This window comes from Podarcis melisellensis, assembly GCF_964234715.1.
Source record: "Podarcis melisellensis genome assembly, chromosome: 5".
Lineage (NCBI taxonomy): Eukaryota > Metazoa > Chordata > Lepidosauria > Squamata > Lacertidae > Podarcis > Podarcis melisellensis.
The window spans coordinates 85711468-85728413 of record NC_138537.1 but is presented as its reverse complement, the minus strand read 5'-3'; the positions used below and the strand labels follow the sequence as shown (position 1 = coordinate 85728413).

Sequence of the window (16946 nt, the reverse complement as noted above, 5' to 3'; positions counted from 1 at the left end):
TCTTTCTTTTTCCTTTCTCCACCTGTGATGAGGCTGCATTTTAATATTTTAATGTTTCAATATTTTAATTGTTGTATTTTAATCTTGTTTTTAAGTTGAATTCATTCAACTTGTTTTTATTATTGCGTGTTAGCTGCACTGAGCCCGGCCTTGGCTGGGGAGGGTGGGGTATAAATAAAAAATATTATTATTATTATTATTATTATTATTATTATTATTATTATTATTATTATTACAAGGGCCTTACCCTAACCCCTTCTATTCTACCAGTCCAATTTTGGCTATTACCATCAATTTAGGGGAAAGGCAGGCATGATCTGCTGAGTAAAAGACTCATCCTACAATGTCAGAATATTGCATAACCGTGGCTTCTTCCTCATGAAATGCACATTTCTATTTTTTAAACTTAGGGAAAGCCACAGCTTGCTAAAAGTTTGTAAAAAATGCAGTTCCAGATGCCAAGCTAAGAGGGTTATCTTGACTGAAGATAGGTCATGATTAATGAGAATTGCTGCAAAACTGTTGATTATCGTGTTCATAAAAACTGAATTCTTCTGAGGAATAATAACCCATCAAATTTGAGGTTCTGGCATAGAAGAAAAGTAGGTATGACTTGTAGGAAATAGTACAAGAACACTCCAGTTAATGGCAGAGGTTTGAACTTTTGCATGGAGCTTGACAGACTTGCGCACCAAGGGAAACCTTTACAAGGAATGTGCACAGATTGAATGAAGAAGAAAGTAACTGAACATCAAAGCCTATCAGTTCAGAGGAAAATGTTGGCAGCATTTTCCTGGCGATATAGATTTCTCTGCATAACTTGTGTGCTTTAAGCATTTATTTCATGACATGTTCGTTTTACACATTTGTTTCCAAAAAAATCATATTGTGCCTTTTTGAGCAACAGAAATTATACTGCAAACTCCCAATGTTACCAGCTGGTGCAATATATGTCAAAACATGCAATGCCACTGGCCTTTGATTTAAATCGAAATGCCTTTTATACACTCCAAGGCACTGAGTACTTGCAATATTTTGCCAGTCTAGGCCTATATATATATATATATATATATATATATATATATATATATATATATGGCAATTCATAGCATTTACATTACCTGTCTTGCCCAATGGATGCCAGGGATTGTCCAGCCTTCCCGATACAGACTGGCTTGTCTGAGATGCCTGTAAGCTAGCCTGATACAGTGACTCCAGCTCAGAAATCTCCTGTTCTGTGTCTTCATTCCACTGTGGGTGCTTCTGTATTGGGTCCTCCCCAAAGGCTACTTGATGAGACACAGGCGACTTGTTCCTAGGCACCGGAAGACAGGTGGCACTCTTGCAATCCAGCTGAGAACTATAATACCTTTTAACATTGTCTACCCAACAGTCCACAGGCATAGATGTAACCAAGCCAGCAAGATTGCCGTCGTTCACCTCTCTCACTTCTCCCTCGTGGTTGAACTTCCCTGGGGATAAGTCAGGATCTATGGAACATTGTTCCCCTTTGTTACACAGTTCTTCATTGTGTGATCCAGAACTCTCAGACATTTTACTGTGAGCACTAAAATAATTTCCGGAACTGAACTTGTCTCTAGAACTCAGGCACGAGTTCAACTTTTCAGCAAGCCATATTCCATTCTCTTGCCTTCCAACTACTGGCTGCCTATGCCCTAGGAATTGATGATTGCTGAAGGGCTCCTGCTGTAACATTGGAGCATACTGATCATGACAGACAGACACTTCCCTTTCTTTCTCATGAGTGCCCTCCTTCTGGGGGACACCCTGCAACCGCTGAAATTGCTCTGCAAGGGAGCGAACATGCCCCTTAGCACTGATCGTCTCAGGTTTCAGAGAACCCCCACTGACAAATTCTTCCTGTGAGTGATGTAAACTCTCATGGCTGTTTGCTCTTGGGTACCTATTTGCAGTCGGCAATGGATCTGGAGGACAGCGGGGCAAAGGGGAAAGAGAAGTCGGGGTTATGACGTGATTGGCCCACTGCTGCTCAACAAGAGGCCTCTCTGAAAAACCTGATGGTTTGAAGCATGGGTTATGAATGCTGTTTTTATCAGATGGTGCTTGCGCTGGATGTGAAGAGGGGAAGAGCGTAGGCAAAGATCCAGAGTTTACCATGTTACTTTTCAATTTGCAATATGGTGTGAGAGAAGCCACTATGTTATGCACTTCTTCGAGCTTACTGCTACTGCTGCAATCCGTATTGTCTTTTAGACTAGTGGGAGAGACTCCCTCTCGCACTGGATCATGGCAGACTTCATTCTCCGTTCCAGTGGATCTGTCACCCACCCCATGTCTACTTGGAAAAGAGGGAGCTCGATCACTGAAACCAGCAGAAGCAGTTTGAAAGTTCAGAGAAGGCTTGCAAGAGGGGTTGCTTTCAGGAGGAGGTGGGAGAAAGGACTTGGGATAGGATGACTGCATTTCATGATGGGAAGCAGGTGGATGGAAGTAAGAACTGGACCCAAGTTCTGCTTCTCTGCTGGGTTCCAGTGCAATCTTCTGGCTCAGCAGTACTTGGAGCGGGCCAGTCTGTTCACTGAAACACACATAAAATCACAGTCAGTTTTTAGTGCTTCTTAACTGGGAAACAAATCTTAGGATGACTTTGAAACCCCTTGTGCTCCACCAACGCCCACTCTAATTCACCTTCAACAAGGCACATTGTTAATTCTTCTAGCATTTTAAAAAAATAATAAATTGGTGGGGTGGGAGAAGAAAGGCTACTGATTTCAGGATAACATTTAGTCTTCTTACAGGCATGAGTCCCATTGGTACTTATCATCATCATTCACAAAGCAGTATCCATAACAAAGAGCTTTGGTGTGCATTCTGTCAAAATACTCCTAGTTAAAGTGCATGTGAAATGCAGTTGCAGCTTGGAAGATATCTAGAGGGAAACCCAAACACGGAGTATGTTTTTTTAATCTGAGTAGGGCAGAGGAGATCCTCATAAAACCAAGAAGATGCAATTCCTAGCTTATGTGCATCATCTGCTGTGTTATGGTAGAACTCTTCTTAGAACTTATTTTCTCCACATTTTTTTTAAGCTGAAGTTTTCCAAAAGCAAGTGTAAAAGGAAGTTTGAAGGTATCATGCAGAAGATTCAACCAGTAAGCGCTTTAGATGGAGTTGACTCTTCACCCTGAGAACCAGTGACTATAATAGTGTTACAAGTTGATTTATTCTCCACATTAAAAATTACCTTTGAAGTAATGTTGTTTTAACATGAGCATTTCTGTAACAGATACATATCTACAAAATATAATACGTAAAAGAATACTTTTTGTGTGCATGGTGATGTGAAATTTTAAAACTGTGATGGAACTTTATTTTCCAGAGATCTTATTTTCACTCATGTCTGTATAATACACACTGTAGGGATCTAAATTAGTATACAGTACACCACAGCACACTGTAATGGAGGAAATAACAAGAACTCTAGTCTAATAACGTGACATGTTCTAAGTTTTGATGTCTTCTAAGTTTTTTGCCACAAGAGATTGTCACAACCACAACAGTCTGAATGAGAGGAAATGGGGTGATATGGTCCGGTTTCAATGTAACATCTCTCCAACGACCACCATAAGGTGGGTAAATTGATAACTATTAAATCTGAAGCAAAACTAGCCTGGATTTTGGAAGAAATACCTAAGGGCAGAGTCTCTTTTCTCCAGCCCTTTCTGCCTGCCCCCAACCCAAAGGATTTTGGCTTTCAGGCCAGTTTCCAGCTAAATCTCAAAAGGACTAGAAGAAAGCTGTAACAAGCAAGGCTTAGCATAAATCTGCATTGTGTTATTTGTGCTTTTTGAAAAGCATACTCAAACTGGCCACTTTCATTCTGAAGAAAAAGCAGCTGTGCGTCCCAAGTCTGAAATGTTTTCTTGGTTTGGATTTGTGGATCATACCAACTTCCTGCCCGCCACTCACTCTCTTCACACCCACCCCAATTGCTATTTGCCCTTTAGTATAAAGCAATTTGGCCATATGATACAGCTATTGTTGAAGCTGAGGAAAATTTGAACATGTGTCTCTTTTCAGATGCATCTCTGAAGTACTAGAGTAGGGAGGTTCTCATCCCCCTTGATACTAAGAGAGTTTTCCTGCTTCCAAGTCCCCAAATTTCAGAACACAGGAAGCAACCCTCCAGTGCATGGAAAAAGAAACGGCATGCCCCAGAGCTGAGCAGAAGTCAGGATTCTTCCAAAGACTGACTATCTATCTACTAAGGACTTCACTGAATACTAGTTTGGAAAAAGGCATGCTTCCACATTTTATTTGCTAGTTTGTGTGCATTTTGGGACATCAGATACAATTTTAAAAATCAGCTTGCTACCACATAAGTATTGATCCTGGTTCAGTACCTGTAACTTGGCGATGACAATTTGATTGGTACTGAAGAACATACTCAAACTGTGCCACATTCTAAAACTACTTTGCAGACTAGGAAGCCTCCATACACACAAATTTGGTTATTTTTTAAAAAAAAAATATTCAGGATTTGCAGAAATCAGACAAGAACTGATTGTATGGCAGTCAGTGTTGGGTTGCTGGGGCGCACACACCCTGTGGACAGCTATTGCAGGGTCATCATTGTGATTTCCGAAGATGTCTCATCAAAACTCATTAATAGAAGGGCTTTCTTTTATCTACATGGCGTATTCAACTTTGGTATTGTAAAGCATTTCTTCTTCTTTTTTACTCTCACTCATTCACATCTTATTTTTGCCTTCACACGGCTCCTTTTTTAAATGGTACTGTCATCTATCTATTATTTTTTTCTTTGTGGTGAAGAAAACCTGCCTGGGTTAGCAAACTACTATCAATTTCTTTAAATACCTTACTAGACAATTGTTTTATTGTACAATTAATGCAAAGTTGTTGCACTTGGCTGTTGCAATGGATCTCTCTCTCTGTCTTTCTCCTTATAGGTGGTTCTGTTTTGTTTTCTCAGCATCTAAACTGCCATTTTGTTGTTGTGATTCCCCCTTAGCTAGGCACATGCAGTAAAATTCCTTGTGTGCCCCTGCTGGTTCCTTGTTGGCCAGCATCCACAGTATCACTAGTGATAAGGAACATTCACCTAGCTCCTATGCCCACACCATTCTCAGCCTTTAAATAGGAGAGGTACTATTATTCCCTGTTGGAAGAATGGAAGAAGAGTGGCCTTTAGAAATGAGCACAGCAAACCCCCCCAAAACCAGCAAGCTTACTGCCTTATGAGCAGCGTTCCTCAACCACTGTGCATACTTTGCAGACTTTTTTAAAATGAGATGTATACTTCCATCTTCAGCACTAGAATGCATATTCCACCCCCTACCCCTGCCAAATTGAACATTTCCATTACAACAAGACACCTTTCCCACATCTGTTACAGAGGCATTAACCTTTCAATGGATTGTGGTCCTAGTTCTGGATCAGGGTTTGCACTGTTCAACACCAAAAAACAAAATCCAATTATCCTCACCACCTGGAGAGGTCCACGATATTCTAAGTTGCTTGGGGGCATGAGTTAAAGAAGGGGTTTCACACAAACCGGGGAACATATAAGCTCACTTCTTCTTTCCAGATCAGGCCCAATTCAGATCTGGACTACTGCGATATTCTTAGTCTACCTTGAAGATTGGGTCATGTTGCCCCCCAGTGGCGGGTGGCGGGTGGGCGGCGGCTGTGCTGGCTGCTGTTGCTGCATGCGATCCTGGAGGCTCCGTGCTTTTCGGATACAGATTTGCAGCTTCTTATCGACTAGAGCTCTGCTGTGAGTGCTAGAGCTGGCATCATGCATGGCAAGTCTTAGTTTAGCTAAAAAGCAAAAGAAAACATAGCAGAAACAAAAACAAAACTGGGGGGGAGGGAGAGAAAAACAAAAGATGCAACAAAAACATAAAAAAGAAACATGCAAATACTGCCACAGAAGAGTCCACAAGGATGCATCCGTTCCCATTAATGCACATTCAGGTTAGCTATGTGTCCAAACAGGTTAATCAAAACTGAAAAGATACGAAGCTGAGTTTTGTTATTTTTCTTTTTTTAGGAAACCCCCTCTTCTCTGTGACATGGGTCACTCCCTGATGCATTGAAGCAACTAATTGTTTCATTTCAGATGGCCGTGTTTAGCTCCAAATACTGTAATAATACTCTTTATACAAATGAATCTGGTCAGGATATGAAATCCAAGATATAGCCAGTTGGGACACTTGCTACCAGAGCCTTTATGAAGTCTGTGTTTGGCCTTCTTGTTTCCTTTAATCCATGAGAACAGACTTCCAAAAAGAAATACTTTCAACCTTCCAAAGCCATGACATTAGAAATCAGTTTGTCTGCAACCTTGCTAACCAGCAAGAAGGGAATGGAGGGTGGGGAAAGAGTCAGCCAATCAAAAATATAACGTATCAAAATAAAGAAATGCAGCAGCACATGTTCCCAAAAGTCACAGCACATGTCTTAAACTTATTGAAACACTGATGCCTCCTCTTCCATCACAAAATTTCAATTGGTACAGCATACACTCTTTCCTTTCGGGGGGGATCAGGCAACTATATGCTGTACTTTGGGAATTTAAACTTTTTGAGAAACCAGTCTCTGAACTGGGGGGGGGGGGAATGTATGCCGCCGGGGAGACGGGCGGCTGGAAAGCAGGAGCTAGACTAATACAGCAGTCAGAACCATTGGCATCAAGTGGAACATTTTTGTTCCTCTTTCTATTGCCTTGGTTCAAAAGGAGCCCCAGTAGGAAAAGGGGATGGGGAAAACGCTACGACTGAATTCCAGGGATGATGGTGCTCACAAAGAAGATGCTTCCATACACTTTTAAGACACACACAAGCTTTTTCCAAGTGTGAGTTTGCATTGACCTGTCCACTTCTACTTTCCTAAGTGATGATATTAGATATTAGTAAACTGCAAAAAGCGGGGTAAGCTGAAGCAATTAAGAATTACTTACATATAGCTTCATTACAGAGAGCCAAAGCTGCAGCACAGTCTCCCTTCTGCTCTTGATGCAGTGACTCTTCAAAGACTGAATCTGCCTCCTGCACAGACCTCTCAAAGCCATCAGTCCTCCCTGCAAGGGGGCAGCACTCTTCGTTTTCATTGACATTCTTTTCAAGTTTCCCCGCTTCACCTCAGCAAAAGACAACATCCCCTCCCTAACGCAGAGCAACCTTAGCTCTGCAACATTTTGCATAGCAGACCCTTCTCAGAATCACAAGCACAGTAGAGAGAAAGAGAGGGAAAACTGTGGGTCAAATGCAGCCAAGCTACCCAGGGATTAAGAAGCAAGTATCATTAGTATGTTGATGATACCCAGTTTTATCCTTCATTTTCCTCTAATACAGGGAGGAGGTGGGTAGGCTAAATTTGGAACCCAGGGGCAGTAATGAACTGGATAAGGGCTAATAAAATGAAGCTCAAGTACAGAAAAGGTAGAATATTTGTTCAGCCTGCTCTGGAGAGTTTCTTCTTCCCCTAAAGGGTCAGATTCACAGTCTGAAACTGTATTAATTTCAGCACCAACTTCAGATGACCCTTTCATTATCTAAAGCTAGTGCACCAGCTGAGACTCTTCCCCGACTGAGATGGCTTAACCACCTGTCATCTATGCCCTGGCAACGTCCAAATTAACGACTGCAACATATTATATGTTGGACTCCCTTTGAAGACTATTCAGAAATGACAACCTGTGTACAATGCAGTGAAAAGGCTACTAACCAGAACTGATTGTTTGGAACATACCTTGCGGTTTTAAAAACAGCTTCCCTAGCTCTCTGTTCATTTTCAAGCTCAGTTCAAACTACTGGTTAGAGTGGTTGGTTTGTTAACTCCATTTCTGTAAACTACTTTGAGGAACTTTGTTTAAAAGTGGATATAACATAGACAGGAAAAAAAACTTCAAAATAAGAGGTATCACAAAACATATTATCTCTAGTGGAAATTTGTATATTTGTTTTTCATATGGCCCAGATATAGCTTAAATTCTTGGGCGTTTTATCTAGTTCACTAGTTCATCTAGTTCACTCTAGTTCACTCTTGACAGCAGCTAGTTCCCTCTTGACAGCAGCTCCAATGTAAAAAAATATTTCACTTATTTTAATGTCAGTTGCCTTTGGAACCCTTTGGGATCCAATGATAGGACAGAAAGGAAAGGAAATCAATAAAGCTAAGAACCTCCTTTTTCTACTGAAACACATCTAACAAACTCTGCAAGTATGTATGAAACTGCTACAGAAGTTACACTGCAACCCCCAAAGAGTGTGAAATGATCTTTGTAGTAAACCATTCTCTCCCCATTTATCATCCTAGGCACAGATCAGTCAACCCCAATCCTGCCGCTTCTGTGCAAGATGGATAGCCTGCCCATACATGTTACCCTGGTTTTGCAGTTCATCCAGGTCCATGAACCTGCTTGGGCGGGGATTAAAGCCCATTGCAGCCTCCAGTTCCTTTTCCCGCTTCCTTCGAAGTTCCTGCTCCTGGGCCCTCCTTGCCACTTCTTCCTGTAATTCATCCAGTTCACTCTTAGAAGAGACAAGCACCTCCCCGCCTTGAGAAGGAAAAAAACACATCAAGAACACCACATTTTGTTAATAAACATGCCGTTTTCTTTCCAGGATTCCACTCCCCCCCCAAAAAAAATTGGTCAGTTTTCTTAAATCTACTATAGCTCATACAAAGTTCGTACCAAGCAATTACTTCCAATATGAGACTTATCAAGGAGGTGAAAACCTGCTATTTCTGCCCACACCAATACCTCTCTACCTGCTGGGCATGCAATTTCAGCATCATCTCCTATACCTTCTATTCTTTCACCACAAAACCCAAACCGCTGTACAATTTCTTGTTCCCCAAATTAGTCTGGAAAAGATAGGCTGTTCCTTGGGCTTCTCATCCACCCCATTTCCTTTTGCTAATTCAGATCAATCTACGTTAAATCTCTCTCTCTCTCTCTCGATCTCTCAGAGTTCGGACATCATAATAAACCACAACCAATAAAGCTTAACTATGTTTAGTGCAGGGCTTGGGAACCTATGGACTCTGTGGTTGTTGGACTCCAACTCTCACAACTCCCATGGAGTTTGGCCAATGGTAAGGAATGATGGGGGTCACAATCCTACAACTTCTGGGTGGTTGCTGCAATGAAGGGAGCAACCATATCTTGTAATCAGCCAATAAACCCAAATCAGAAATCAGTTTGAAGTGGGTTTGCAAACAATGTTTCGTGCTATTGTTTAGTATGCTTTTACAAACCATGGTTATGATCACTCCTCCACCATTGAAGGCTCTTGCGCCTAGATGTAGCAGTGTGGAATAGATTGAAAATGAAAGCAGGCATCTAAACAGTGATTTACCTAGTAAATATATTTCAGTGTGTGTGTGTCTGTATGTGTGTGTGTGTACAGACAGACACCCATGCCAGCAATTTAGGATAACGCTTCATACATCTGATGGTATGGACTGCAGTTCACAAAAGCTTATGCCATAACAAATGTTAGTCTCTAAGGTGCCACAAGGCTCTTTGTTATTTACAAAAAAAACCATGTATTTTTCTGGATAACAACAGCCTACTTCTAATTGTGGTTGCTTTTCATTTTCCCCACTACCACAGCACCAAGCAAAAATAATACAACTGAAAACGTGTCAAGTGGCATTTCTATTAAATGGAACTGAAAGTATAAGAGAAAAGATTCATTCCTTTCTCAATATGCCTGATTATTCAGCGAATTCTGTATGTAGTGTGTTCTGTTCGCACTGCAGGTGCTCTGAGCCCTCACAGCCTATCCCTTGAGCTTTCACCAGCCTTTCTTTTGGTGTTGAGGGCCAATGATACTCTGCCGCCAATACTATGAGCTTGTGCTAGTGTGACACAGTGAGGAATACCCACAGCTCTGATGCCTTCTACTTGTGTGAGATCAGGGGGGGAAACCCAGCAGGCGGAGGGAGTAATAGAAATAACATGCTCCAAGGACTGCAAGTTCTTTAGGAGGGAAAATAAAACCTTACCATTACCGATGGCGTGCTTGTTCTTTGACCAGCAACTAGCAGTTGGCGCAGATTCTACCTCCAAGATACTGCTGCTATGTGATTTGGGAATGTTACGCCAGGCAGGAACAAAAGCTCCAGGTCGCTTCATATGAGAATCTCTTTAACCCGAAGAAAAGCAAGGTTATTCTAATATGAACTACTAGGGTCTGCTGTCCTTGCTTGTCCAACACATCAACCCTGCCTACTCACAAAGGCCTTTGCCAACCCACTTTCCACACCTGACCAAACCCTTTCCCTTTCCACCTCACCCCTCCCCATTTTGTTCCTCCCCTGCCCTCCCAGTGTTTTTACACTTTAAGTGCAGTATTATTGTATAGCCTTTGCCCTAGAAGCCATGGATTTAGACCTGCCAGATCTTCAAAAGGTGATTTCCATACCTTCCTCAACATTAGTTAACATTTTTACCTTTTCAGTCGGAAGTATACAGATCCTAAAAGTAGAAGCTAGAGACCTAGCCTGTATTTCACATATGGCATTCTGGCTCCTTAGAACCCCAAAATGCACTCCCATAGAATGGTCTAAAATTAAGAACAAGGGGCTGAAATCTCTGGTGTTTTGTTTACTTCCAACACTGTAGTGAATTTATATTTTATCTCAAACTCCAAGATCCTAGGCTTAGTTTATACATTAACCTCTTAACAGGTAGAGAAGCTTCTTTATCTGGCCACTGTGGGCAATTCTGTCCCCCAGCAACACTGTTTCCCTGCACAGAGAAACAAGGAAATCCCTCCCCAGCAATTATCATTCCCTGTTATCTCTAATATTAGCTGCTCGGCTCCTCTTGCCTGCAGTTTAGAACAGAACATAAAGAGTGGGTGGGAACAACTAAAGTCAAATAGAACAAGAAAGTAAACAGTTTGGGACTTCCTTGTTCCTCTTTGCAAGAGATAGTGGGGCACTGTTGGCAAATGTTGGCTGCCCTGCCTGCTTGGGGAATGGGGCAAAGTGAGAGATGAAAAGCATCCCATCAACACATGCACCTGTAGCCAATGTGGTGTAGTGGTTAAGAGCGGTGGACTCGTAATCTGGTGAACCAGGTTCGATTCCCCGCTCCTCCACATGCAGCTGCTGGGTGACTATGGGCTAGTCACACTTCTCTGAAGTCTCTCAGCCTCACTCACCTCACAGAGTGTTTTTTGTGGGTGAGGAAGAGAAAGGAGATTATTAGCCACTTTGAGACTCCTTAGGGTAGCGATAAAGCGGGATATCATATCCAAACTCTTCTACTCTTCTTCAGTTGTCAATTTAGCAGCCATGAAAGCCCTTGGGAGGCCTGTGCAGATTTTTAATTTATTCTAATTTACAGACCATCTCTCCATGTAAGCTCCCAATGTGGTTAACAGGGAAATCTTGCGATGATTTATTAAGAGAATAATGTGTGAACTGAGCTTTAGAGCGCTGAAACTGGAACCAGGTTATATTTTTATGAAACTTACCTGGAGGTGCTAGAGCTCTCTGATAAAGGCATGTCCAGGCTGACTGGGCTGTTGCTGTTACGTTCGCTGCTTTCATAGCCAGATTCCATCCTTTGGATCAGACGAGGTTGTTGATCCATCATATAGTGCGCACCCCGACCTAGAGTCCATTGCTTATACCTGTTGGGTTGGTTTGATCTTGTTTGGGAGATTGGCTCCTTTGGCTCCTCTTCCATAAATTCTTTAGCTGATAAGATACCAAGAACATGAGTGAAGAATCAAATTTTATTCTGTCACACTCTCTATACAATTCAGCATCCTAGAAAGATTGCTTATCTGTAATTGATGTCCTTTCAGTTGTTATCAGTGCACTCAACACTGCTGGGCCCAGTGCCTTCTAGAACCTTCACCAGAGAACAGCTACCCTTCCCTCCCAGAAATACAAGGAACTTTTGGTTAAAAAGGTGACCCAAGGACTTTTCCATTCAGTTCTTTCTAACTGCCAGCAGACTGGGGGGGGGGGAGGGGAAGCACCAACAGGGCTGTGTGACTAAACAGATGACCACTTGAAGAACATCAACTGCAGGTAAGCAACCAGTCTTTCTTCTTTGTGGCTTTCCAGATGTTATTGTCCCAGATAGCTGACCAGAGTGACTAGGGCTACTGGGAATGCAACAATGTCTGCAGAACCACAGGCTCCTCTTCCCTACTCTATAGAGGTCCCCTAAGACATAACTATGATGAAAGATAAAAGACAATTTTTTGAAAATCAGATTTAAATTGGGGTTTTTAATAAGTTATATTGAAAGTATATTTTTAAAAAATGGTTTAAATGAAATCTGGCTTTAATACAAATCAACATGATAAATAAGCTTGCCCTTAACAGACTGTCAGTTGCTATAGAGACTGGAAATAACCCTAAGCAAACAGAATGAAGCAAGCAAGTAAACAAAAACCCACTGGGTATGCTCAGTTGTGAATGAGCTCTCATCAATTACCAAAGCACTATTTTCAAGCCACAAAACCTCCTGCATTGCTTTGCAAAGAACTTGTTAATTGTGCTCTGCTTATTATCTTTTTTTGTGCAGATCAATACCTAGCAAATTAAGATTATGAGTTAGCGGACTGTGCTCTCCAAGTGTTTGAAAGTAGCTCTTGATTTACAATAAACACAACCATAAACAATGATGAAAAGCTGCTTGCTTTGGCAAAGGAAGTCCTGTGAGGAAAATCGTCACAATCTGTCATCCTATACCTAGATTATGGCTTGAAATTGGGACCAGGTCAGGTCAGAATTGTTATTCCGCTGATTTAGCTGAATGACCTTTTTGCGCCTATTTTATGCTTTGCAACTACCTGATCCCTGTAATTGGTTTATTATCTAAAAATAAGAATAAACATTTTATCAAAGTTAAGTGTTTCAGAATCTTGGAGGGTGCCACCTGAGTCTGCATAAAGGTTATATTCATGTTAAAGAAGCATCTAAATAAATTATTTTTAATTAAAACAAATGCTTTAAATGAATTGCTTCTACTTGGTGACAGAAATTGGTTATGTAAATCAATCCTTCCTGTCTCGATTTCTTTAATTCACCTAGAAAGATGCCTTTCCTTTTTCTATTGAATTCTCAGCAATTTCCAATTCTTAAAGAGCGTATCAATAGTTTCCACTACCTCCTTCCCATCCATTTGCCACACCATTAAACAGCCTCAATTCTTTTCATCCTAAATCCAAGCAATCCTAATTCTGAAACCTCTGAAGTGGAGACCACTTCAAAATGTCTTCACCATTCCTTGTGCAGGTTTCTTGCTTTAAAAAAAAAGTTTGCATCCCTAACCATTATGGATAAGCAGGAGCAGGATTAGCGAGTACGCCCATCTTCCATTTTCACACGGAGAATATAGTTTCTGATGTTTCCTTACTGAAGACTGGGTTTTGGTTTGACAATTAAAGGGCTTTTCTATTCGAGGAAAACCAGGGTTAGTCACTCGCTGATTCTGTATCAGTCAATTTCACTGTCAGAGAGATTCAACAGAAACAGTAGTGAGTAGCTGTCCTCAATTGCTTTTCTAATCTAGCGTCCTAAATTACTGCACAGCAGAAAAAAGCAAAATATCACTGCTGTGTTTTGCATAGACAAGTGAAAGGGAATGACGAAAGGACCTCTCACAATGAAAATATAGACCTTTGAGTGTGTTTGAAATATTTCAGCAAACACGTTGTTCACAGAGTCAAAACGGCACAAAGGATAATTCAGGCTTCCCTCACAGATTCATCTGATACAGCCTAAGAAAATGTACTGGCTATGCATACTAGTTAACAATGTTATCAGTTGTTTCTACATAGTGACTAATAAAAAAAAGGAATGCATTTTTCATACTCTCCCAACCCACACCTCTCCCAAATTCTTACCTGAATCCTCAGAGAAGGGGCTGAGTTGTGTGTAACCACATTGTCTCCTCTTTTCTTTATTGAAGATGCTGTCTATGTTCAGTGACTCCCTTTTGGGTCTCCAAGTTGGACGGTACTTGCTAGAAGAACTTGATTTGGATTCGCTACTTGTGCTCTCCATTTCCCAGTCTCGAGACAGAGCAGGCAGAGCTCTGGGCAGTGACTGTATCTCAGTCTGATCCTTCCCTGTTCGTGGAGAGCCCAAGCTTGTCTGTGATGGTCTGTTGTGGATCATGTTGCTGACAGTCTCTTTAAATTCCCTTAGCCTGCTGGTACTGCTGGATGTCTTAGGGGCAGTTCTTGGGGCTTGTTTCTCCTTCAATGTTTCCCCTGCAGCTCAAGAATAGAAGCAGAAGACAGTATGAGCTACATAACTTTCTTTTAAATTAACAGTACTTTTATCATCTTTCTAAACTGGCAGAGGCAAAAGAAGAGATTCGATCTATGCTGGACAGACACACAGAAGAATTAAACCATTCTTCTTGCCTTCACTGTGATATCCTGACGGCTGTGATTCATCTCCCTTTTTCCGAGACCTGCTGGAACTCCTCTTGCGGTCTGTCAGCGAGCCCTTTTTGGAAATATGCCTCTGATTACATTCACTGTCAGTCAGGTGTCCTGAAAGAAAAGAATATACTTCAGATGGAAAGAGCATTCCAATTGGCTGTGTTGCATTCTAAGAATAGCAGACCTTTTTCACTCCCCACAAACTGCCGGTTAAAGCTAGAGCTGAGTAAAATGAATAGCTTTCAGCAAGTGTATCTGGAAGTGAAGAGTTACAGTATAATAAAAGCAACTATCCATCTAGATGTGGTAAGTTAAATAGCTAATTCAGAGGGACAGGAGGCAATGCACTGAGCTTTGGCTCAAAATCCTCCGGGGCCACTAGCACCTTTCAGTACTACCATACTAACAGACAGAATTCATGCATCTCTCCAAGCAAATGTGAATACCTATCTTTCACTCTTCCTCCTGCTGCACTTACGGTCATTTCTTGGTATCATACCACAGCTATCAGCCCAGTTGAGAACAGGGGTGGAGAACCTGTGGTTGGTCCAGATGTTGCTAGACTACAACTGCCCTCTTTCCTGACTACTAGAGCTGATGGGAACTAGAGTCCAGCTACATCTAGGAAAGTCAGAGGTTGGCCACCCCAGTTCAGAAATTCAGCATATTGTGTAAGATAATAATGGGGGGAGGGGGAATCAAGTCTGAAAAGGTTGAAAATACATTTAATAATGTATGTAACAAGAAGGGGAAGGGATCATTTTCTACTTTTGTTTTCTTGCAGTTCTGCCTTACAGCTCAGAAGAACTTCCTCTTATCTTCTCAAATACGTATATATTCCCTTTCCATACCTGAGCTCTTCTATAACAACATGGTATGCAAAGAATGTAGGAAGAGCCTTGTTGGATGAGACCAAAAGCCTATATAGTCCACCATCCTGTTTCTCTCAGTGGTCAGTCAAGTGCCTATGGGAAGCCCAAAAGCAAAGCCTGAACAACAGTCCTCTGCCACAGTTGTTCTCCAAAATCTACTCAGAGGCATGGTACAGATGTCATGATTAGGAGACATGGCTAGTCTTATCCTCAATCAATTTGTTCAATGACCTTTTAAAGCTGTCTAAATTAGTGGCCATCAAAATGGTAATATTTTTTGAAGGGAATTCTGAAGTATAACTGTGTGTTTTGTGAAGTACTTCCTTTTGCCTTTCCTGAATCTCCCACCATCCATCTTCTCCAGATGACCCTGGAGATAACCCCAAGGGGTTTCTATCCACTTTCTCCATGCATAATTTCATACAGCTCCCATCATCTGTCCCTTACTTACCCCCCACCCAACAATGGTCTGGTTTGCATGTGACGCTAAGTCATGCTTTAGTTAACAAACTATGGTTAAAATTCCAGTCGTACCACAGATGATCAAGCTTGCTACATTATAGCTTGGTTTCCCTCCTGACTACCTTCTTCGCATCCCCAACCTAATATCCCAAATGCCTCTGCTGTGCCCTAGTACTGGCATTGACTCACTGTGTCATCAGCCAGCTGTACGAACTGATCAGGAAAACCTCCTCGGAGCATTTCTGCTCTCGGCAATGGCTGTGCCGTTCCAGATTCCCTCCCTTCCCCAATTAAAAGAAGATCAGCGGGCTCACTGGAACACTTAACAAAAATCTAAAAAGTTAGTGAGATAAAATTTGTCTTACAAAAATCATATTGATCCTTCTTCAGCAAGATTTGTCCATCACTCTATTCCATATGCTTGATAAATTTATCTTTAGCAATGTGTGTTTCAACAATTTACCTAGAATAGATGTTAAGCTAACTGGCTTGCAATTTTCTGCATTCCTCGCCGCCGCTACCCGCCCCATTACTTTAAAAAAAGAAAGAGAGCGCACTGCAATGGCCATTTTCTAGTCCACCATTATGAAGACCAATCTTAGGGGAAAGTTACATATTTTTGTCAGATCAACAGCTTCCTATCTGAGTTATTTAAGTCCTCTCAGAGTAGATGTCATCTGGATGCAGTGATTTGTTTTATTCTGCACAGTTTTATTTGATGTTTTAAGGTTTTGTAAAACACCTTTAGATTTGTTTCTATAAAAGTGGCATTGAAACAACGATGATGTTACTTTTTAAAATTGCCCATAAGGTCTGGAACGTATCTTTGCATCACTATCTGCCCACAACTCTCTTTCTAACGGAGCCCCAGCAACTAGATTTGCCCATAGCCAATAGGAGGAAATAACCGCCCCTCCCAGTACTTCAAGGGAAAGTATTAAGTGAACCTGAAATTTAGAGATGAAACAATACAAAATTTTGACAAGGGCAAGCTTTGAGAAAGTCCTTAAGCATTAATATTTTGAAAGAAAAAGATTTCATGTTTGCTGTTCACCAGCCTGTATGGTTCCCATGGCAACTGAAAGAACTTATAGATACAAAGATTACATATACTGGACCCAGCATGAACTCTTCCGATCACCATGGGAACTACACAGGGCACCAGGTAACTCAGCAG

General features: G+C 41.4%; 1 protein-coding gene across 4 annotated transcripts in view; it reads right to left on the bottom strand.

The window, feature by feature from the left end:
* The window catches only part of USP54 (ubiquitin specific peptidase 54), a 91813-nt gene that overhangs the window by 10675 nt on the left and 64192 nt on the right, over nt 1-16946 (bottom strand). For 3 of the 4 annotated variants that reach the window (XM_081913458.1, XM_081913459.1, XM_081913460.1), the window contains exons 12-19: nt 14415-14546; nt 13890-14258; nt 11499-11724; nt 10021-10160; nt 8390-8563; nt 6965-7084; nt 5637-5823; nt 1122-2560 (exon numbers count right to left, since the gene is read on the bottom strand). In XM_081913458.1, coding sequence (XP_081769584.1) covers nt 1122-2560; nt 5637-5823; nt 6965-7084; nt 8390-8563; nt 10021-10160; nt 11499-11724; nt 13890-14258; nt 14415-14546 — 2787 coding nt within the window. Of the gene's footprint in view, nt 1-1121; nt 2561-5636; nt 5824-6964; nt 7085-8389; nt 8564-10020; nt 10161-11498; nt 11725-13889; nt 14265-14414; nt 14547-16946 lie in introns of all 4 variants that reach the window. The other variant, XM_081913461.1, reaches the window with a different exon arrangement.